The sequence below is a fragment of the Pteronotus mesoamericanus genome, unplaced genomic scaffold, assembly GCF_021234165.1.
Source record: "Pteronotus mesoamericanus isolate MK-2021 breed Mesoamerican mustached bat unplaced genomic scaffold, CSHL_Meso_final contig_94, whole genome shotgun sequence".
Lineage (NCBI taxonomy): Eukaryota > Metazoa > Chordata > Mammalia > Chiroptera > Mormoopidae > Pteronotus > Pteronotus mesoamericanus.
Window position 1 is genome coordinate 17263158 of NW_026555285.1, and position 24860 is coordinate 17288017.

General features: G+C 34.7%; 1 protein-coding gene across 3 annotated transcripts in view; it reads left to right on the plus strand.

Annotated features, from left to right (window-relative positions):
* The window catches only part of TDRD3 (tudor domain containing 3), a 157465-nt gene that overhangs the window by 28869 nt on the left and 103736 nt on the right, over window positions 1-24860 (plus strand). For all 3 annotated transcript variants that reach the window (XM_054586408.1, XM_054586409.1, XM_054586410.1), the window contains exon 2: window positions 22952-23036. In XM_054586408.1, the coding sequence (XP_054442383.1) occupies window positions 22952-23036 (85 nt within the window). The remainder of the gene's footprint in view (window positions 1-22951; window positions 23037-24860) is intronic.

Consider the following 24860-nt stretch of genomic DNA (forward strand, 5'->3'; position numbering starts at 1 on the left):
GTTAGGGTGCGCACAATCCTCCGCCTGGGCGCTTGGGAGAGGCAGATAATCAATGCTTCTCTCTTGCATCAGTATTTCTTTATCTCTCCCTTCCTCTCTCTTTTAAAAGAAATGAAACAATGTTCTTGGGTGAGGATAAAAAGTTAGATTACAGTGAAATTCAGTATGTCGATGGTTGATGATAATATCCTGTTTTCACTTATGCAAGTACCAAATTGTAAGAGATAGTCGTTGCTTTTTAAAATATTTAATTTTCTCTCAAAATAATATACAGTTATCATTAAAAAATTAAATGATACTGATGGACTTATAATGAAAAACATTAGTTCCTGTTCTATCGACCTATATCTCACACTCCCCTCCTACTTTAACACTTAAATATTCCTGATGGTTGTCTTTGACTTTCAAAATAACATATTTTGTCAAGTTTTGACTTTATAATTTTATTTTATTCTTAATCTGTTGATTTATGTAATAGACGAATATGTAGTGTTGTTTTATTACTTACTTGTCCTCCCTAATAACTTATATTATTATTTTTAAGAGCTTATTACTTGCTTCACTTTTTACTTATTTGTATTTTTACAGTGTAGATTGAGGGGGTACCATGTCCCACGCAGAGTCCCCCTGGGTCGCTGGTGGGTGGAGGAAAATAAAATAAGTCTTTTCAGAACACTTCTCAGTCTGCCAGGAAAAGGGGGTGGCAATTCCCTCTAGTGGAGAATGCCCTGAGCCCTTCTCTTGAAGTGGCTTTTATTGAGAACCATAGGTGCAGGGGTATACAGCATGCATGCAAAGCTCATCAATCAATGTCAGAAGGCTGTGATTAAAGGCACAGAGATTTGCCTCAGGTCAGGGTCTGGTATACAGGGTGGTACCCATTCAGCCCTGAAACCTGGGAAATTGATCACATTCTATGCTTGACCCCAAATATCTGTACTCATTAACTTGAGAGCATTCTTAGCAAAGTAAGTTTCGTAGGATTTAATGCATTACTTTTCCAGGCCTAATTGTCCCTGGGAACTGCCCAATCCAGTTTAGGGCTGTACCTGCCTTTAGTACTGTTTCACTGACCCGGTCAGGTGGCCAGGCAGAGCAGCCAAGAGATAAGGAGACTTCTTTCAGATAGAATGAGGACTCTAGCCATGACAAAGTCAAGGGGTGAGGATGTTTTGCCCCTGCCCCTTCTCCATGTTCCCCAAGTCCTTCCCTGATGGCCCCTATGTGGCTGTGCCTGTCTTAGGTTGCCCCTGCCATCGAGGGGTCTTCCGCGTCATTGACTGACTAGCCATTCTTTGGGGCCAAGCAGGGTGATGTGAGGGAGGCAGGGGCTGCGCCCTTGCCAGGGAGACAGATTTTGTCTCCTCAGTGGCCTATTTTCCCAAGGCCTCCTTGCTCAGCTTCAACCTTGGTTCCCTCTCGCCCGTTGCCAAGGCTACAGTCCCTGAAACCAGGCGGGATGGTTCCCAACAGTAGATGATATGCATTTTGTCATGTAACTGTAATTGAATCTTTCATACACTTTCTACTGGTTGACACTATAGCCGCAATTAAATTTATAGTGTTTCTATTATTGTGCCTGTAAATTTTCTCTGTGAAAAGTCATTTAAATAATCTCTGATTTTATTTTCTTTCTTACACAGCTTTGTGTATTTCCTGGAGTTTCTAATTGCCATTATTTTTTCTGTATTGCTTCTTTTATCATATCCTTCTGTTCTTTTAAGGCAGAGATTCCCAGTTAATGACAGTTTATCCATTTCACTCATAACCCCCTCCCCAACCACCACCCAGGACATTTGCTAACATCTGGAGACATTTATGGTTGTCATAACTAGGGAGTGCTAGAGTACAGGAATACTGCTGAGCATCAACATGTTAATGTGGTAAGGTTGAGAGAAAAATTGTCACATGTGTGGAATTCCCTCTTCCCTTTAACTGTTTCTGTATGGGTACCTCCCTCCTGAAGTTTTCCCTTTGTTCTTTTTCTAATCTGATATGATTTTTTTTAGTCCTGCTGTGCATCTCTTTTTTTGGATTTCAATTTATCACATTCTCGGGTTGGATCCATTTTCTGCTTCCATTCACTTTCTTAGTTTAATCCATTTCCTGTTAGAACACATCCATATGTAATTTAATTTCCAATGAATGAGTGGATAAAAGTAAATTTTCTGAGGTATTCCATACTGTACCTGTATTTATTTTGCCCTAACACCTGAGTAGTATTTTAGATAGCTGTAGAATCATAAATGGAAATGATTTTCTTTCATAATTTTTAGGGCATTAATAATAAAAAGTAACAGCCTCATTCATCTTTTTTTTTCTTTCTTATTCTTATTTTCTGTCTGTAAGTTCTTTGAGAATTCACAATTATATGTCAGGGTATTCCCCTCCCCCTCATATATTGCATTGAGAAGTTTACTTTTTTTACTGGGTTCTTTCAATGCATGTATATCTTACTTCATCTTTGGAAATCCCTCCCTTTTTTTTTTTGTTGCTAATTTCCTCTACTATTTTGTTTATTAGATAGTTTTAGGACGACCAGTTCAGTTGCTTCCTGAGCTGGGAAAACAGCAGACTGCTGTCTCTATAGACCATGTCATCTTTCTGCCATGGAAAAAGTCCAGCTGGGTCCTCAGCAAGATCAAAACAAAAGTTGGTGTGCTGAGTTCCTGCTCCATTTTAAAGTACAGCCCTCTGGAGCCCCAGGCAGCTGATAAGCAGTCTTAGTCCTGCCCAGGTAGATTAGCTTGTGGATTGCTGGCCGCTGTCCATTTCAGGCTTCCTCCTGGAGCCTGCGTGTGGATCCTGCACAGCCATGGGCCATGCAGCTGCCAGCGTCACATGGTTGCATGCTCTCAGGAGAGGGCACGTGAATGCACAAGCAAGAGCATCACCAGGTAGACAAGAGAGAGCTTCTTTGTTCCCCTGGAATTTATCACCTTGGGCTTGGGATGGACCAGGTGCATTCTGCAAATGACCAATCCACTTCCCAAGCTTTTGCGTGCTTCAGGTAGGTCCACCTCCCAACCTATACCTTCTTTTCCCAGGCTACGCAGGCGTCTTTCATCTAGCACGTCCTCCTGTGCCATTTTAACTTCTATGGTGCATGTGCCTGCCTTCTCCTGGTCTCACCTCCAATCTGGTACTGGAGAGGGGGGCTTTTTTCTACCCATTTATCTTGCTAGCTTTTGGCATACTTGGGGCCATATCCATTAATCTTTCTAACTTTTGAACATTTAGTATAAGAACCTAGCCCTGCTGCCATTTTGGCCAATGGGGGAGACTCCCCAGCACTCCAATGGACTGTTTTATGGTAACATATTCTTGAAGGTTATTAAAGAATACATTTACCTGTATGTGTACATAAATAATATATAGGATTGCTTAGTATGTAATTTAAGAATTTATATAATTACTATTTCATAGCTTACTTTTTATGCCCTCTCTCCCTTCTGGTGGTATATGTAGATCTATTTGTAAGCTCCCCAAGGGCAGGGCTTTATCTTGCTTATTGTGGAATCACCAGCACCTAGAACAGTGTCTGGCATGTCGTAGGCACTCAATGTATATCTTTTAAAATTATTTTTTACTTACTGATTTTTAGAGATAGAGGGGAAAGAAGAAAGTGAGAAACATCAATTTGTTGTTCCACTTATTTATACATTCATTCTTGTATGTGCCGTGATTGGGGACTGAACCTGCAACCTTGCATATCAAACTCTAATCAACTGAGCTACCCTACTGGGGTTATATTTTTCAAGTGAGTTAATATAATTTATTTTTAACTGTTATGTAGTCAACTGTGTGTACATATTACATCACATTTTATTTAATAACTTTTGCAGATTGATATTTAGGTTGTTTATAATTTCCATACTTTTTAATAAAGTCTTGTAAAACATGCATCTATTCATCTCCCTGTACTTGTGTTTGAGAGTTTTATAAAAAATGCTTTTCTAGAATTGGGGTTGTAAGAAATAAACTTTAAAATTTATCTTGATACAACCAAATAGTTCTTCAAAGTTTCCTGGTTTTAAAATAAGTTCTCTCCATTTCTTTTTTTCTTCTTTTGAGTGTCTTGCCTCCTAGGGCAATAGTTTTAGCTTATTCTTTCTTTCAGATTATCAACTTTTTAAAAAGATCATCTATAGCCACAGAATCTTTTCATGCCTTATACTTGAAAGGTTAACATTTGATCTTTAAGTTATATTAGCCAATTATTCCCCCCTTAAAAATAACTTACTGAATTAAAATTTACGTAGCATAAAATTAATCATTTTAAAATGACCAACTTCGAGCCCTGACTATTGCGGCTCAGTGGGTTGGGCATCATACAGCAAACTGAAAGGTCACAGGTTTGATTCCCAGTCAGGGTGCATGCTTGGGTTGCTGGCCAGGTCCCTGGTTGGGGGCATATGAGAGGCAACCAATTGATGTTTCTCTTGAACATCGACGTTTCTCTCCCTCTCTTTCTACCTCCCTTCCCCTCTCTATAAAAATGAAAATAATAAAATCTTAAAAAATATAAAGTATATATAGTATATATATTTATGTATAAATACATATATATATACACATCTATATGTATTTTTATTTTCTTGTTTTATTTCTTGAGAGAGATTTTCTTGACATTTTCCAAACTTAGTAGTGCATTTTTAATTTTGGTAACTACTTTTAATTTCTAGGAAACCTCTTTTTTCTTTATTAATAATATGTTTTATAATATTCTGATCCTCTTTTATGGATGCTTTAATATTGTTCACGGTACTCTGTTTTTCTTTGATCTCTTGTTTCTCTCTCAGGGAATTAATCAAGACCTCTCCCCTTCTAAATTATTTGTTTCCTCTGGTGCCATTTTAATTTTTTTGTTTGTTATCCTTGGTCTGTGTTTCATGTTTTAATTTTTTCCCCAGTTATGAATGGTATTTGGTCATTAATTCACATTTTAGAATTAACCATGAGAAAAACTCCCAGGAAGGGACTTCTAAACTGAAAGGTTTTGCTCTGGAGTGACCAAGTGATTACTTCATGACCAAGTGATTACTTCATAACTCACTTCATGGCCTGTAAATGCTAGAATTAGATGGGCTTATTGTCTCTGATATCCAGCATTCATACTTGCTCTCTTGGTTCTACACAAGGAAATAATCTGGTTTCTCTAAAGCAAAACTCTGTTTTTCTTTAAATCGTCCCCTTCTTCCCCATCGTCCTCCTCTTCCTTCCTTTTCTTCTCTCTTTTTTTTCAAATGTGGACAAGTATGTGGTTGCCAAGTTTGAGCGTATGCCCTTGATCAGTGGAGGTTGAGCGAATGTGACTGTTTTTTTCTTCTGCTTCCTTCCCCCCTCTTACTCCTCTTCTCCCCCCTTCTTTTGTTTCATATATAATCCCACCCTCTATCCATACTAAAAATAGATATTTGAAAAGTTTCCCCCTGGAAGGTGTGGCTTAGTTGGTTGGAGCGTCTTTCCATAAACTGAAAGGTCGTGGATTCAATTTTCACTGAGGGCACATGCCTGGGTCATGGGTTTAGTCCCTGGTCTGCGCATGTAGAGAAGCAACTGATCAGTATTTCTCTCTCTCATGATGTTTCTCTTCCCCTCTCTCTCCTTCCCTTTCCCTCTCTCTAAAAAATAAATAACTAAAAATAAAGTTTCAAAAAATTATACTCCAGTGACAGCAAAATCCCCAAACTGAAATGCCATAAGACTGGGAGATTATCAAATGAGTGAAGTGTCAAGGACATCTGGGTTTCACTCAGAATAAAGAAATTAATGATGGATATGTACTAGGGCAGGCTCTAACATTTTGGGATTTGTCCACAAAAAGAGACAAGCTGAATGAAAGATACTTTCCCAGACTTTCTTGCAGGCTTAATTTTACTTATATTTCAATGCTCGTTTATTAAATTCTTCTCAGGTTCCCTCTGTGTGCTAGGCGCTGGAATAAGCACTTCACATATGTTATGATATTTATACCTTAACCTTAACTCATTGAGGAAGGCACCCTTCTCTTACTTTTGCAAATAATAAACAGGAGAGGCCCAGAGAAATCAACTAGTTAATTTTAAAAACTATTTTGTTACTTGTATCATTTCACAAAATATATTCAATTTGTTCCAGAAATTGAAGGATGCCTTCCTTACCTAGAGTAACTCTGAAGCGGACAAGGCAGGTCTTTAATACAAGTAACCAAATATAGTGATAAAATAGTGACAGAAAAACATTTAGCTTAAGCCTGATCTTGAATGGAGGAAGACAACAGAGGAAGACTTTTGAGCTGCATCTTGAGGAATGAATAGGAATTTGTTGGAGATGGGGTGAAGGAAGGGGAAAAGTAAAAGGAAGTATAAAGGTGAATGCACGATTTTAGAGTAGTTGATAAGTGTGATTTAAGGTTACTTGTTTGTGAGGGCACAGTAGTGACATACAACTCTTGTGAACATCAGCTGCCTGCAAGATGTCTTCACTTGGCAGACATACCACACCAGGCTGGCCGGAATCTGAACGTACCACGTTTTCCCCAAGCTGCCTCACTAATGTCTCAGGATCCATCCTCACTCGCCCCTGTTTCCCTTGAGTCACCAGGTACTACAGATATTTATCTCTAAGTGCCTCTTGCCTGTTTCTGCTTATTTATACCTTCCTTCTCATTGCCTTAGCCTAGGCCATCATCATCCCTGATTTGGATTGATGTAGTAGCTTCCTAATCAGTTTCTCAGTCTCCAATATTGCTTCCTTCCAGTCTGGTTTCCTGTTGTGTGCAGCCCAAAATCTCCCTGGTTGATTGATCCACATGGTGGTTAAAGTAAAGAAAGGGGTATGAGAGAAGGATAATTTTGCAAAAGTAAAGTTTCTCTCAATATTATCCCAAGTGTTGAAATTCAAGTTTTACAGCAGCATGATGAGATGCTTTCAAGGAAATGGCTGAAGAAACAGAGGAAAATAATCAGTAAGCCTGGAAAGGTAAACTGCATATTTAATGATTTTAGAAGTCTTTAATGACTCAGACTCAGCTGGGACATTAAAGATCATCTCTTCCAGCTCTCTTCTTTTATATTTGAACCTGAAACACAGAAGTGTGAGGGTTTTTATTTTATTTTTTTAACCTCAGGTGACACTGTTAGGACAAAATCCAGGTTCCAGACTCTGAGCATCTTTTTACTCTGGGTTTAAATGTGGTTACTGAGAGCATAAACTGGAAGTAGACTCCTGAAGTTAGCATGTCAGCTCTGTCATTTGCAAGCTGTGTCCATGAGCAAGTTAATTAAGCACATTGTGCCTGAGGTGCCACATCTGTAAAATGTGTAATAATAGTACCTACCTCATAAAGTTGTAAGACGATATAGAAGTACTTAGACTAGTGTCTAGCACACAGTAAGAAGCATTAGCTGCTATTATTATTACTCTAAGATATCCTGAGTTCAGTTCTAGTTTATACATAATGTTACTTAGTTCTGGCATTTTACAATACAGGGAAATAGTCATAGTGCTTACAGCATGTTCTTTATGTATTATAAGGTTAGGTTATACCAGCAATTTTCAACTGTTGTGCTCCAAGAATTTTTAAAACACGCAATACCTGTTTAGTCAAGGGCAGTGACCTTTTCCCCTTAGATTGTTAAATTAAAAAAAATGACAACAGCCAACACAACAATAACCATCCAGTGTAAATAAATCAAAATTATACCTATTTTTGTCAGATCTGCAGAAAATATATTTTTTGGCGTGCCACAAAATTCTACTAATTAGTTTCTGAATGCCATGCGATGAAAAAGGTTGAAAATCGCTGGATTAGAAATTTGCCATTGGTGAAGGCTATGGCTGGATTTCTCTGTGAAGACTGCAGCAGGGTACTGAAAGGCTGCGCTGAGATTTGGGTATCTGGTGTTTGGATAAGCTCCTCTGTGATTCACTCCCACAAAGCAGCCATTCAGCAGATGTTCTTCAAATTTGTGATTTAGTAAAATTACACATTACTCTTTTGAGACTTTTTGGGTTACTTAAAAATAGTGTTAAATCCTCAAAAACTAATAAACTAATATAAAATATATTCTGTGGGTATTAAGTGGGAAAGTAGGTTCCCTTGTCTAATCAACTCTGTATTTTAAAAAATAGAAAACAGATTATTTATAGTAGGACTTCTCAGAGCATTTTACATGTGATATTAGCTTGTCTCGTAACTTTCTTAAAGAGCAGTATGATATGTGGTCAGACTTACTTGGTCTTGAGACTGGTTGTTTTGGCAAGTGGAATTCTAGATTTTGTAAAATAATAATCATGTGACTTAGAATTGTATTAATATACAATTATAAGTGAGTTATTCCTTTAGTAAGGTATAAGAAATTCCATATGTGTCAAATAGGGAAACTGCCAGGAACTTGAGGAAGGCATTGCAATTATAGAATATGTTACTGACGCTACAGTTTGGACATAGAATATACCTTTCACTACTATAATTTGCATACCTATTTCACAGCTCTGAACTTCTATAATCATGCAAGGTTTGTCATTCACAGAAATGACTGCTAGTTTTGTTGTCAATGAGGAGAACTAAGGATTACACTTTGGTGTCCTAGTTGCAGGATTGTGTTCTTTCAAACCTCAGCCCATGATACCATTTCCTCCTAACAGCCTACTCTGTTCTTTCTATGCAGACTTAACTGCCTACTTCATCTTATTCATACAGGGTACATTAGAACAGTTTTAATCTTTCCATTCTAGCTTCTTGTATTCATGTCCGTCACTTCACTGGACCATCGATTTCTTGAAGGTGGGTCTGAACTTTTAACTTTGCATTATCTTGTGGTGTCAAATAATTTCCCAAATATAATTTTGCTGAGAGAAGGAGAAAAAAATTTCATGAGACTTAATTACCTTTAAGGGGACTTAAAGAAATTTTTTTTTTGTTATGTTTTTTCCCTGTGAAAGGCCAAATTTTTGTAACCTAATTGATATATGATTGCCATTACAAACAGTGGAATTAATGTCTATATCTTCATCCATTGGCAATGAAGTGTCAGATTTTTTGCCAGATAAAATAAGGTTTCAGTCCTTATTTAAAATTACCTGCATAGCTGAATGTACCACCAAAATGTGGGCTTCATATTTGTCTAAATTATGGTAGTTAAAACAAATGGATTCACTAAATTTAGCTTTGTCAACATTCAGTTTTTGTATAGGCATGTTTTTAAATTAAGACTTTCCCAAACTACCATCAGTATTTAATTGTACATATTTATTTGTATTATTTGATTAAGTATTATCTTTGTTCATATGTACATCTTTAAAATAGAAAGTGTTTTTATTGGAAAATGGTGCTATAGATGTTGAGATTTTATTAATCAGAAACAGTTCCTAAATTTTATATGCCAGGTATTATAAAACGATGCTTTATAGGACTTCTAAAATTGAGTCGTATCAAAGCTTTCATAAAGATTAATGAAATTAACTATTACATGAGACATTTGCTGCTTCTGGACAATCCATACAGGAGAATGAATAGATTGATATATAAATGTAAAAACATGAGTTTATCCTGAAAGTTCTATTTCTAGTTCAACACCAGAGGTTTATTTCTAGCTTTCAACCATCCTTGTTTGTATCCCTTCTCCTACAGTCAGAACGCTGGTTCCCAACATCATCAGCGTATTTACTCATTTGCTCAAAGTAGTTTTTACGGAGCTGCTACATCCATGTCACTGTGGAATAAGAAACCTACATAATAGGGTTCAAGAATTGTTTAGTTTTTAATGTTTAATTTAACATTAAACATTTCATATTAATGTTTCTTGGGTTAGTTTCTCTTTATTTCCATGTGATTATATTATTCATTTAAATATACATCTTTATTTCTTCTGGTTGTATTTAATTTTTGGCTTCTTATATCTTGCTTTTCTCTCCTTTTATGTTAAGTACTATTTACGTGCAATTAAGTGTATCAGTTTTAAGAGTATATTTTAATGGCTTTGGTAATGTATGCAATTGTGTAAAGGAATTTCTCACCTTCCTATCCCTTTGCATTTGATCCCCTTCCTTACCCTGACTCCAGGCAACCTCTGATCTGCTTTTTGTCATTATAGTTTTACTTTTTCTAAAATTTTATCAAAATGAAATCACACCATATAGTCTTGTGTGTGTTGCTTTCTTTTACTTGGGATCGTGTTTTTGAGATTCTTTCATGCCATTGTATGTATTGTTATTTTGTTCCTCACAATAAAAAATCAGTTTACCTGGTGATGGACTTTTGGGTTGGCTGTAGTTTTTATTATAAATAATGATGCTTTGAACATTCTTTCATACATTTTTGTGTATATACATATGCAATCATTTTTCTTTCGCATAATTTTTATAGTAGTTTTCTAGGGATTAGAGTATATCATATTCTTAAGTATTCACAGTTCATTTCTTGTTAATAATGCACTACTTCAGCCCTGACCACTGTGGCTCACTTGGCTGGGCATTGTGCCTCAAAGTGAAAGGTCACTGGTTCAGGGTATATGCTTCGGTTGCAGGTTCAGTCTCTGGTAGGGGTTGTGTGCAGGAGGCAACCAAGCGTTGCTTCTCTCTCTCTCTCTCTCACATTGATGTTTTTCCCCCTCTCTTTCTCCCTCCCTTCCCCCTCGCTAAAAATAAACAAAATCTTAAAAAAGATATAATGTACCTCTTCATGTAAAATGTATTACTTCATGTAAAATAAATCTTTGTATTCTATGTTTATTCCATGCTGTCAATTCCATTTTATTTTTGGAACAGTTTTCCATTCTAGGATTTCTATTTGATTTTTAAATTGATTCTCTCTGCTCAGACTTATTTCTCTGCTCAGATTTAATGTATTGGGAATATTTTTTCTAAACTGAGAATAGTTATATTTACTTTCAAATTCTTGTCTGTTAGGTTTCACATCTGGTTCATGTTATAATCAGATTTGATTAATTTTTTTTTCCCTAGAGAGTGTGTTCCATTTTTTGGTTCTTTGTATGTTAGGTAATTTTGGATTATGTCCTGGGTATTAAGAGCTGTTAAGTCGTGGAGATTTGGATCCTGTTGCTTTTTACCGATGATTACTGTTTCCTATGTTATAGATGGTACTTTTTGTTTCTGGGCATGAAATGCAGACTTGAAATCATCATGTTCAACAGCTCTATTCTCTGTTGAAATCTTTTGTCTTTAGTTGGGCTGCTTTGAGTCTGTTCTTTACATGGGTCATTCAGAGATCAATCAGATGTGGCTAGACAGTTTAGGGACCCCCTTTGAAAGTCTTTCCTTTACAGGGTTCCCCCACGTGCTTCAGTGCTCCTGGTTTCTCCACTTCCCTTTTCTCTTCCACAAATCAGAAAGATTGTAGGTATGTCCTTCTGTAGCTTGTTGCTATGTCCACCATTTGGACAGAATTTTTTCCAAGGCAAAACACCCCAGGGACCGGAAGTTACTTGTAGCTTCCTGTCTTTCTTATCCAAGTGAGCGTGCATTCACCACCAGTGTCTTCTGTTCATTCTCCAGTAGCTTTAGTGGCTTTGTGTGTTTTGTCCTGATGTTTAGTTATTTTTGAAGTGGGGGAGGGGTAGATAGTTTAAGGGTGTTGTAATATATCCATTAGGGCCCTCATCATACCCAGACTGGTACCTTAAGAATCATATATTGATTCCTTTCTTTTTAAATGGGGATAATAACACAAAGACACACACATACACACACACACACACATATGCACCCCACCCCACCCCACCATAGGTATGGGAATCACAGGAGTCAAATACATAAACTTCAACACACCTGACTCTGAGAGAAGGTAGGAAGGGATGGTGTCATTTATCTGAAATCTTAATCAGTCATTGGAAGTGCTTTGTTAATTGTAAAGCTCTTTAGGGGATATTTGTTTATCAATTAAAATTTCTTAAAATAAGACATTACTTAAAAATAATCTTTTCATTAAATCATCAAAACAAATTATCCAAAAACATTTAAATTATCCAAAGTAATTTATAATTTTAGAGTTTAAAGTTCTTTTTCCCCATTTTAACATAAACAGGATGGCACAAAAGTAGGTTACATTGTAAGTACATAAACACAGTTTATCCTTATATTATTATGTATTAATTATTATATTTTCCATACAAACAACTGTAAACCTACTTTTGCCCCACCCAGTATATATTTGACATAAAAGTCGGCTATACTATATTCTCAAATGAAAACATCTATCGCAGAATACTTTGTATAAAATTAGTCTATTTTTTTACTTTTTTAGTAACTTACTCTGAAATAATTTCAAACTTAAAAAAATGCAAGAATAGTAAAAAGTTCTTCTGTATATACCTTTCATCTTTATTCATAAATTGTTAATATTTTACCAGATTTGCTTTTTTATTCTTATCCTCTTTTTCTCCACCTCCCTTTTTGTTCTCTCTCTGTATATTCATAATTTTTTTTTCTGAACCATTTGAGAGTAAGTTGCTCATATCATGCCTCTTTTACCCCTAAATACTTAAGTGTAAAATGAGTCAATTTTTATAAACAAGTATTTCCTTCCAAATTCCACTCCTACCTATGTGTATGTATATATTACAAGGATACACCTAAGATTGCTCATACTGTTTGTTTTTTGGAAGAAAAATTGTGGAAGGACCAGTGTTCAGAGGTATTTTAATTATACTTCTGAACAGGTTGTGTTTTATTATTTCTAGCCTAAACACACCAAACAAATTCACTGAGAGGATTCATTCAGGAAGAGTTAATGAGTCAAGGCATTAAAATTGAATAGAAAGTGATCTCTTTTGTAGATTCTAATCTAAAGGTGACCTTTCAAAAGTTGTTTTTTATTTAAATGAATCAGTACTTTTCAAATAATTACTTAAATTCATAATAGGTGTATTTATTTTCCATGGCTGCTGTCACAAATTACCACAAACTGGTTAGCTTAAAACAATAGATATGTACTGTCTTACAGTTCTGGAGGCCAGAAGTCTGAAGTGGAGGTTGTGCAGAGTTGTTCTTTCTCCAGAAGGTCCAGGGGAGAATCGGTTACCTGCCTCTTACAGCTTCTGGTGGTTTCTGGCATTCCTCGGTCTGAGATCTCATTACTCCAGTATCTGCCTTCATCTTTACATGGACCCTCTTCTGTGTGCCTCTCATTGGATTTAGGGCATAGCTGGATAATCAGCTCAGGATTCTTAACTTAATTTCATCTGTTAGGACCATTTTTCCAAATACAGTGACATTCACAGGTTCCAGAGATTGGGACATTTGAGTACCACTACAGAGAGGTGTTGTTACCAAACCAAGGGGATTTGTCTGCCTGCTGCCACAAAAGCCAAACTCATAAAGCAGTTGGTGGTGAAAAAAGAAAGAAGTTTTATTCAGATGCTGCATGATCTGGGAGAATGGCAGACTCCATGTCTCAAAGCTCATCTCTTTTCCAAAACCCAGACACAGTCCAGCTGTCCTCAGCAAGACCAAAACAAAAGCCAGTGCCCAGAGTTCCTGCTCCATTTTTAAGTACCATCCTTTGGAGTGTGCTGGTGGCTGTTAAGAGGTCATCCTGGTAGCCTAGCTTGTTTCTAGCTGCTGCGTGTATTAGGCTCCTCCTTGAAGGCCATGGGAACGCAGTTTGGCAGCTAAGGCCACAAGGTCGTGTGCTACCAGGAGAGAGAGTTCAAACGCACAGTGAGTGCTTCACCGGGTCAGCAAGAGGAGGGGAGGGAGGGAGAGACTCTTTCTCAAAATGGTAAATCGACCTCCCAAACTTTCATACACTTTGGGTTTGTCTACCTCCCAACCAGTCCCTTCTTTCCTTGGCTAGACTGACAGGCCTCTTTTGTCCAGCACCTCCCCCTGTGCCATTTTGACTTCTATGGCTCATGCACCTGCCTTCCCCTAGTCCCGCCCCAGTCTTATACTGGAGGGGTTAGGGAGAGGAACTTTTCGCAGGTCAGTGTAGGAGCCTCCCCCTTCCACCATCTGGCCAATGGGCAGAGACTTTCTGGGCTCTGACTGACCATCCACTGGTAACAGTATGGGTATATGTTTAAATTATGTGTTATAAGATACAAAATCAAAACCTTAAAATTTAGAGCCCTTCAACTTCAAAAACTTAATTAATGTCAAGCATTTTGTATTTTAAAGAAATGAAAATTAGAAGTATTCATATTTTTTGTCTAAGTTATATATGGGACTAATTCACTCAGCAATACATTTATTTATGTGGTTAATATTTACTTATTTAATTTAGTAGCATATTTAAATGACTGTTGATTTTTAGACCTCATTTTCATTTCATTTTAATATATGGAGAATTGTTATGCTATTAGATGGTACAATATATGATTACATTACACTAGAAACAAATAAGTTTTTGATATAATTGGTTATGATAATTAAAGTAGATTTTCATTTTTAAAGTTTTGAATGAATGGCATTAGTTTAGATGAGAATTAAATATAAAATGCCTAATTTAAAAATTAGATAATACAATTATAATTCTCTGTGCTGTACAGTTTTAAAATGATTACTTACCAGCTGTTTCTTACCATTATTGTAAATGTTGACATAAATGGTAGACTAGGTAAAAATGATGGCATTGTATTTTGCATTAGGAATTCTGTTTGGGGCAGAAACAGTAGCGTATTCTCATGGAATAATTTATTTTCTTAATTGTTAAAAACTGTATATTCATCCATATTGTAAAATTGGAGGATTTGAACAAATTAAATAATAACATTTTTTAAATGTTGTTGAAATTTTTCCTTCAGTTCTCAGTGAATTTCAGGTGATTATTATTAGTATGTTAGAAATAAGTAGTTCAGTTTTCCTATAACGATGCATACACACTTTTGACCATTAGTTGTAGCCTTTAAGGAAATACCCTTTCTTTTCCTTTCTTCTGAGAACCTAGAAGCCATCTTTCAGTATCATTAAGTTTTGAAAATATTTTGCAGAATAAACACCAAGGGTACAGTGGTTAAGAAGGAACAAAACTAGTATTTTTTAGCAGGTACTTTTTATCAGACATGTGCTAAGTACTTCAGGCTGCCTCATTTATTCTTAAGAGTACAGATTAGATGACAGTCTCTCCAAGCTATTTATAAAAATACCTTCTAATTTTTGTTATCTTACATTTTTTAAATAGCATTTCTTAAGTAAAGTTTTCACTGAGTGTGCAGTCCCCTGGGGTTAACCCTGAGAGGCCTTTGGTGCGGACTCTGTGGTCCCCGGTGTTGTGTTGCAGTGGTCGGTGTGCTGGCGTCAGGCCTGAAGCGGGCCTCTCCACCTGAGGTCCGGTTCCATGGCCATCGCCTTTGTGCTGTGGGAGAGATGACAGAAATGTCAAGTCACTGTACATTTTAAAATGAGTTATTAAAAAATATCCTCAGCTCTGCTTCTGAAATAAACTATGAAAATGTTGAATTAGACTAGGACATAAATTATAACCTCCAGTGAAAGTAAAAATATCTAGGCCTTCATTTTATACTTTTAAATGTATCTGAAGGTATGATTTGCAAAAATGAGGTTAGGTGCCCATTGCCACGATACTGTGTAATAAATATCTCAATTATGGAATTTCTAAGGAATTTCTAAATATTTACTCTGCTGTTATAATTTTTTTACCAATAAATATTCTAGGGATGTTTTCATGGGTTGGTTTATGTATGGGAAAAATATTTTGATATTTTAATATCTGAAAATGAGTCATAAATAGAAGTAATTTATTGTCACCTATCTTATCGTTATAATCTTAAAATTGTTATGTTTATTTATGTTGATGTCAGAGAAAAGCAACTAATGAATAATGTTGAAAATACTCTTTGTAGGTATTTCACTGCAAATAAGCACTAGTCTCTAATTATGTGTACTTCTCTAAGTCTTTATTTCTAAAGAAAGAACATAGGAGAAAATAGGAAAGAAAATTGTCTTTTGATATACTTCAAATTTTTTTTTTCTTGTGAGGAGATATGTCTTGAATGTTTGTTTACTAAATGAGTTTTTCTTAAAACCCTGAGTGATCTTTACAGCAAAAACAAATTCTAAGATTAAAATAGCCTATTTAATTTTCTTTGCTCTCTCTACTTCCCAACAACAACAACAAACAATAAATGTTAGAAACCTTTATTTTAAAGCTAGTTTAGTGCATCTTTGAAGTCTTAGCTTCCAATAGTAGTGTGATGGTATTTTACTTGTGAAGCAAGGTTGTCATCTAGTGGTATTTTCAAGTAGTACATCCTTTAGAATTGGCTAATAAGTCAGCATTTTAAAGGAAGTGCTAAACAAAAGAAATACAGGTTTCAGTTTTTCAGAATTTAAACACTTTAAAATATTTTAAATTTGATATAAATTTACAAAAGGTTTCCCCTAGTACTTTTTCTAATTTCCATCTTTCAATCATTAATGTTAAGCCAAAAACATTTTGGTCGCTGAAATGTTGAAGTTTGAGTACTATGAATGTTAATCATGATGTATACCAAGGGATTTCATAAGTCTTCACATCTCTAGAAGTTGCTTATTTAGAAAAAATAATGCTTCTATAGTACTAAGTACAATTTTTACCTTTAGCATATTCATCCTTTTAGTTTTTGTGCTTGTTAATTTTATGAAAAATGTGCTTTTAAAATGTTAAGATTTCATGATGATTTCTTTGTTTTTGGTGTTTTTAAATTTTTTAAAAATATAACACTGTGAAAACTTAGTGTAGGAGAAATTTAAATAAATTTTATGGTATATGTTTATGTGTGTGGGAAAAATTTAATATAGGTTAGCTAAGTGGCAGAAATAATATACATTTGTACATGCAAAGAAATCATAAAAATAACTGAAAAATGCATTTTTAAAGAATTTATTTTTGAGTGAATCACTTATTGAAAATGGTTTAAGATCAACACTAAGTGTGATTTTACTTAGAGGTACTTTAAATAATACATAGTTTTATTCATATTATTTATTCATATATAAGTCATGGAGAAAATTAAATTTTAAGCTAGAGTTGATTCAGGTCTCTATTGTAATTGTGGGAATAAAGATTGCAGTATTCATTCTGGCATTGTAGGTGGTCAGTTTGCCTAAAGAAGGAAAGAAAATGATACTGATAGGAGAGGTACTTAGTGGTTAAGGGAAATGAAATAAAAGACCTCTTTCTTTCATATTTCACCATTTGTGTGACATTATCTTCCCTCTTCTGAATTACTTTTAGCAGAATTCTGATCCTCCTATTTGCTGTGCTTAATTGAGATTTAGACATGGAATTCCATAGATTCATTCAATTTACTGCTGGTATACCAATTTACATTCTTCTTGGTGATTTTTTTGACCTCTAATGGATCTATAAACTGTAATGAATATTTTGATTTCATCTGTACTAAGTTATTAGAAGCAGATTTTGTGTCCAAATCTTAGAATTGGACACAATTCTATGCTTACTGAGCTTGTTAAAATGGCTTAATACTGTATTTTCCCAAATGGTATTCATTAATAGGAGTTTATAAGCCACTTTCTCTTTTCTTAGAGGAGGAAATTATCAAGTTATTTCAATATCCCTGGCTGGGTATGGGAATAATAACAAAAACTGAATTTGGGGGTGGGTTTATTACAATCCACTTAACACTGTGGGAATGGGAACAGGATAGGGAGTGAGTTATTCAGGTAATTTTTAAAAATTATTTTTTAATGTCTTGGAAATTTGCAGTAGGTTGCCAACTTTTGTATTTGCTAAGATTAAAGATATAAGTACTTTTGATATAAAAATTACTTTTGATATAAGTAATTTTTTGATTATCGGATATATTTTGTTCTTTCCTGTCCCTATATCAGCTTGGGTAATTGGGAGTTAGTTATCTTTATTTTCTTTGTGTTTAAGGAGGAATTCATTTATTAAATTCTCATGTTGGTATTTGGGTAATACATGTGGGCCAGTAATCTCAATGTGGTAGCAAATAATCATGTATAGATTAGAGACCCCCAAAACCATGAGACCGTTTTGTTTGTGTTTTATTCAAAGACAGTTAAGTCTACCAGGTACCAGTCATTGTCCAGCTACCTACTTCATTTTTTGACTGAGTCTCTATCCATTTGGGAAGAATGTTTTCACTTTTTTTTTCTTTCCATTGACATTTGAAGGAATTCTCCGGTGTAATCAACCTAATTTGTATATGCAGTAATAGATGCTGTCTTTGATTATTTTAGGGATTCAGGTCCCAGTTCAGACTTGAATGGGCTTCATTTCTTGGATGGTGGAGGTGTGTGGAGCATAAAACTTTAGTGTTTGCTTTTTAGTGTTTCTAGCCAATTAGAATAATATCTATCTGCCTGTCATCTACCTATCTATTTATCTGTCATCTATCAATATCTAGAAGTCTGAGATAAGGGTAAAATTTATATATTTCTAGTTTTCAAAATATTTAGGCCAAACTAAATGATTTGACACCTTTCAGTCTGATGTAGACGACTTTGGTAAGAACATTTTTTACATGCATAATGATGTTCACTTTTCTCCAAGAATTGTGCAGCGTGACCTGAAGATGTAGTTCTTTTCCTGTTTTGCTTGCAAACATGTTAGCTACGAATAGTATATCATTGAGAGATACTGAATGGCACAACCCTGCATGCCAAAAACAACTTGGAAATATACCAGAGCAAGCAAGCAGATATATTTAATAAACTAATGTGATTAGTAAGTACAAAGCATGTTTGCCACATCCAGGCTTGTACATTGCTTTGCCAAAAACAAAAAACAAAAAACAAACAAACAAAAAAACACCAAACAAACCAAAAACCAAAAAACAAAAACCAACTTAAAAGTTAAAAATGAAAAGATCTGACGATCACCACTTTCCCTGCCCTCCTGTGGTCAGCTGGAGCTGCGTTATGGCTGCTGCCTTTAGATGGGCCATGCACTCTTCAGTTTGTCTCGGTCCTCCTCATTATGTAAGACTCAGGATTTGATCTGCTCTCACAAGGATGGATAAAAGCAAAATTGACTCTCTTTTCCCTTACTGGTGGTAAGAGTGGGTAATGATGATCCACTATCTGGATCAAACAAATGAGATTTAAATGGTAATATTTGTTTTCTTCACAGCGTTCTGTCAATTGAGATTCTTGAGCTATAGTTTGGACATGTCTACTTTATATGCCCACATGACTTCTGAACAGGGGTTGTGGTAGTGGCAATTAGGCTGTGTGATCCTTTTTATGGAATACGTATTCATTATTTGTAACAGAGAAACTCCTCTCCCCCAAATTGGTGGATAATAATTAATTTTAAAGTTTTTACTTCTGAAGTAAAAAGAGTTGCTTAGTACAAATCTAGTAATTCTGAGTAAGATGAAATTTTAACCTCTGTGGAAAAGGAAGCACTTTCTAAAATCTTATTTAAAAACTTGAGTACTTATTAAATTGTGATTTTAAATGCCGTTATTTGAAGGTAAAATTAGTGAGAAATGTTAGTCTATTCTGGATCATGAAGAAATTTAGCCCTTTAATGCCCTGCTTGTCAAAAAATTGTATTCTGATGTATTTTTAATTCATAATAGTAGTGAGTGGTTTTATAATGTTAATTTTTCAAAATCTCCACTAGAGAGGGGAAACACAGGGTGCTTTTGCTGGGTGTTTTAGTAAGCAAGAGCCCTCTGGGGTTCATTTCTTCTTTAGGGTCCATGTCCTTGAGTTTTATAAATTCAGAGACGGCACATGGGATCACATCTCATGCTTGCTCCAGTTTTTAGTTCCTTTCTTTCTCAATGACCTCATAAGGCTGGTGAATTTTGTGTTCTTTTGTTCTTTCAGTTACTGTGCTACTGTGGTGCATTTTGAAGCCAGTTTGGGCATTTGACTTTCTCTTATCGCTTGTTTTATTCATTGATAATATTGGAGTTTTAAATGTTTACAAAAACAAAATGATTTTTTGGTAAATCCAAGTTATGCTTAATTTAGATTCAGTCCTTCTGGAAAAGTGGTACAGTAGATACAGAAGGATCACCAATGTTACTGGGAGAATCTGTGAGTTCTGTTTCTTGATGACTATGGAGTAAAGCTGTAAGGCTCAAGTTCTTTGAGTTTTCAAAATATGAAGGATGAGTAAGGGAGACTTGTAAAACTTGCAAATTGAGACTGAGGTACATGGATAGTCAGATTTTCTTCTGCCCCCTCTATGGTTGCTGCCTTGAGAATTTTTTTAGATAGATTTTCCCTTTTTATATTTTGTAGAGAATGGTATTTTTATTGTTAAAACAATTTTTGAATTTCTAATTATTAGTATTAGTTCTCTGGTGTTTTACTATGAAACTAGACCTATCCTTTTAAAATATATTTTGGAGCTTACCATGAAGTTACCTTGTTGTGCTTTTTTGTGTGTGTTGGTGAAATGTCTAGTTGATTAGGAGACTGATTTGAGTAGACCCTGGCCTATGTTTATGAGAAGCTCATATTCCTAATATTAGCATTAGTTATTGATAAGTAAAAATGGTGTGTTTTAAATAGAAACTGTTATGATTGGTCAGAGGAAAGGGGAGGTGAGGGTAGGGGAAATGGGTATCTGTAACAGTGGAAACAAAGTAAAAAATAATAATAATAAAAATAAATTTAAAAACGGTGTGTTGTAGTGAAAAAACTACTGACTGAGAGTCAGAAGGCATTCTTGTTTTTTACTCTGCTTCACTTAAGTTTGTATTTTGGGGCAAGTTTAATAAACAACTTTGGGCCTTTTATACAGCTGTAAAATTGAAGAGGCGGAATTTGATTATTTTAGCAATCTATTCCATTTCGTCTGACATCCTATAATCTTTTAATGCTAAAGAGCTGCCTTTCTAGAAAGCAGAGTATTTTGTTAGTCATTCCATGTTATTTCCCCATTGTACAGGAATTTTAAAAGTTACATTTTTGTAATAACTCAATTAGCATTTAATATATCATCCTTATTCTGTTGTGTACCGACAATTTCTAAAATTGGCCTCAACCTATACTTATCTCTCATTTCTTCCCCATTTCCCAGCCAGAATGTCCCAGCTTATTACCTCTAGAATATGCTTCACACTTTTTTACTTCCATGTTTTTGCTTATACTGTTTCCTTTTATGTAGTCTTTCCCATCCCACAGCCACTTTGAGCCCCTATAACATTTTTTAAAAATTCTCATCTGAGAATATATTTATTGATTTGAGAGAGAAAGGGGGTTGGGGGGGAGAGAAACATTGATGTGGGGGAGAAACAGTGATCAGTTGCCTCCCATACACACGCCAACCTGGGATCAAACATACAACCTAGGTATGTACCCTGACCAGGGATTGAACCTGAGACCTTTTTGGTGTATGGGACAGTGCTCCAACCAACTAAGCCACTTGGCCAGGACTAAAACATTTTGTTCATAATTATTTTGACTTTGTATGATAGCTGTTTATGTATTGTGTTATGCCGTATATGAATGAGACTGTGAACTCCTTAAAGGCAGGTGCTTCATTTTCATCATTTTACTAATCTTATTATTTTTCACACAAATAAGGACTTAATTTATTAATATTTGTAGAACTGAATTTATAAGATGATTAACCACAGATACAGTCAATGGCTGTGAACATGGAAAAAATAACAGGATAATAAGGAAATTTATTTAGCAATTTTGAATTAAAGTACGGTTTTAACCATCTATGCTGACTGCAAACATTTGTATTTTACGGTCCCTTATGTTCTGTTATAACTGCCTCCCATTCACTTATTCTTATAGACTCATCAACATACTTAACACGTCTGTATTTTTTTTCTATGTAACCCACTTGTTTTGGTTCATCATTATAGTTTAGCCTTCCATGGTCTTAAACTTTTAATAACATCTAATTTTGTTAAACACATTATTTCTTTAATTTATATATATTCTCTCCTGACTTTATGTCCTTGATTTTGTTCATAGGCTTATCAGCTTTAATCTTCTGGTGTTCTTTTTTACTCTTCAATTTACATTTCTTTTCTCTTGCTCTTTTTACTTTAGAGAACCCATTCATTCTGTTTCCTAAGGCACATGCCCTTTGGTTGCTGTCTTCAGGTAGAGTTTAGTTGACAGATGTCTTAGAATCAGTCTAATGTAGGGGGTTGATGATGGAATTGCTGACCATTAGGAATGAGCTTGCGCTAGCTGTCAGACGGGCACTCCTCCCTCTGTCCCATGGGAGCAGGCCTGCAGTGGCAGTGCTAGCTGGAACGAGCCCTTTGGTTAAAGGAGTTGATATTTATTACAAAATATGTCATATGCAAATGGGCATTTTAATATATGAACTTTTTGGGGGATGAAGCCTGAATTGTAGAATTTGTCAAAGAATTTCAAAGTGGCTGTGCTGGGCATAAGTGAATGGGTTAGAGATGATCCCCACTCCCTCACATTCAGTAATCTTGAATTAATTATTGCCTATGACAGATGTATGGTTATTTTGGACTGGTTAAAAGAACAGAGGACAATAAAATGATGAGTAAACTGAAAAGGTACAGAAAGAGTAAAAGATGTAAGGTAAAGAGTTGCCTATCTTTGTGCCACTTGCAGTCAGTTGAAGGAGGAACATTGTGGTTAAGAAAGGGGACTTGAGAAGATAATGTGAGAAAGTAGTACAGAGGAAATTTCTGTTGGACTAAATTTAAAACTGTGTTGTTTTAACTCTGTTTTTACAGCACATCTCAGTCTCCAAGAGTTTACTGTATTACCAAATTCTATTTGTATAAAGAGTAGCTTACACATTCCTTAAGACGTATATTGATGTTTTAATTGCATTAACACAATATCCTTTTAATGATACAAAAGAGGTAAAATAATTCACTGTCCATTCTATTCTATCAGACATAGTAAATAATCAGGGAATATTCAGGACTCTTTCCCTAGTATTTGTAGAAGCATTTCATAGTAGAGAACAAAATTGCATGTTGACTTAAAAAAATAATTTTGGTTAATTTTGACTTTAGAAAATATTAAGCCATTTATTTTATTCCAACAGGTATCTTTCAAATGAAGGTATTGAAGCTTGCACAAGTTCTTCTGACAAAGTCAATATAAATGACATCATCCTGATTGCTCTCAATGTAGGTTTTGTTTATTAACATTTTAAATCTGGAAGCTGTATTCATGCAAAATGTTTTATAGAATAAATTGGATTTTATGAGTAATATGGAATACTAAATACGTCTTTTCTTTAGTGTTCATTTTAAGTTAACAGTGATATTTATTGCAATTGCTAATCTCATATCAGCAAATTATTAGAAATATATGTTTCTTTTAATGTCTATTACATGGCATCCAATGAAAAGGGGAAGCATGTAATTAACACTTACTTTTTTAACCCAGTGTTCAGTTATAGAATTTCATAGCATTTACATCATCTGTATAATAGCAGTAAAAGCTGATTATATTCATTAAAACAAATTACCATTTAATTAACATAGAAACTCAAGTTAAAGCTTTTTGACACTTGTTTATTATTTCAAAATAATATTTTCTGTTGATAAGAGTAATACATACTATAAAAGACTTCATAAAACACAGAACATAAAATAAGCTACTTATTTTTCTAAGCTACTTATAATTTAAGCTACTTATAAATACTGTTAATGTTTTGATATATATTTCTTTCCAATCTTTCTCCCGCTACCCATCTGAATAGCTGTTATCTTTTCCATAATTAGGATTGTCTTTTGGATATTTTTTGAAGAGTTGTAAAAATTATTTAAAATATATATATATAAAGAAACAAATGTTCTTTTTTTTTAAAATTCTTAAAATTTACTGGTTTTAGAGAAAGGAAAGAGGGGAGAGGAAGAAGGAGGGAGAGAGAGAGAGAGTGAAAGAACATCAGTGTGAAAGAGAAACATCAATCAGTTGCCTCCCATTTTGCTCCCTGACCAGGGATCAAATCAGCAGCCTAAGTATATGCCCTGACTGGGAATCAAACCTGCAAACTGTTGGTGTCCAGGACAAGGCCCCAACCAACTGAGCCACCTGGCCAGGGCACAAATATTCTTTTTTCAGTCTTGTAGTTACCCCAATGGGAATTTTCATGTTGCCTCTCAATAACAATCTATTAACCAAACATATATGTTATGACACATAATTAAGTACATAAGAGAATTACTGTCTGACATAATCATCATATTACTGCAAAATAGATATAACATAAAGCAGAAATGGCAGCAACTGATAACATTTAAAATATGAACAAATATGTATATAATTGCATATAACTTTTTAAATTACTTAAATGTATACTTATATATAATAAAACAGATTTAAACAGATACAATTTGTTTTGAAATCTCCTTTATCAGTGTCTTTGAATTTTATCAATAAGACTAATAAGATCTTTTTTGTTTGTGTATTTCTGAGCTAAGTTTTTAATACAAGACTATAATTTCTTTTAAGTAAGCATTAGTTAGAAAGTATGCAGGCTACCTTTCACTACAAAGGGAAATACTCCCTAGTCACCTTAATATTCTTCGATTTGCACTCAAATTAGTGAATTCTACTTTGAAAAAATGTTATAAAGAGCTCTATTTTTGTTTATTTAAAAAAATCCTAAAGATGATAACAAAGAGATTTTTGTGACAATCTTCTCTTTATTTTTCTTATTTATATACTTGGTTAATAACAATGAACTATTTTTAATTGGATGTGAAATTTAAATAAAACAGATCAAGATGAAGTATTTGCCCTATGCACATCACGACCATTATTTTAATGAATTAAATAGTCTTTATAATTTTCTCTGAAATATAAAGTCAAATACTCCTAAGCTATAACATTTAACAACCTAAGTTATACCATATAACAATTGAAAAAAATTTTAATTAAGATGAAGTCTATAGCAAATAATGTACTTTTCAAGTTTATTATCTTTAAATAAAATTAAACAC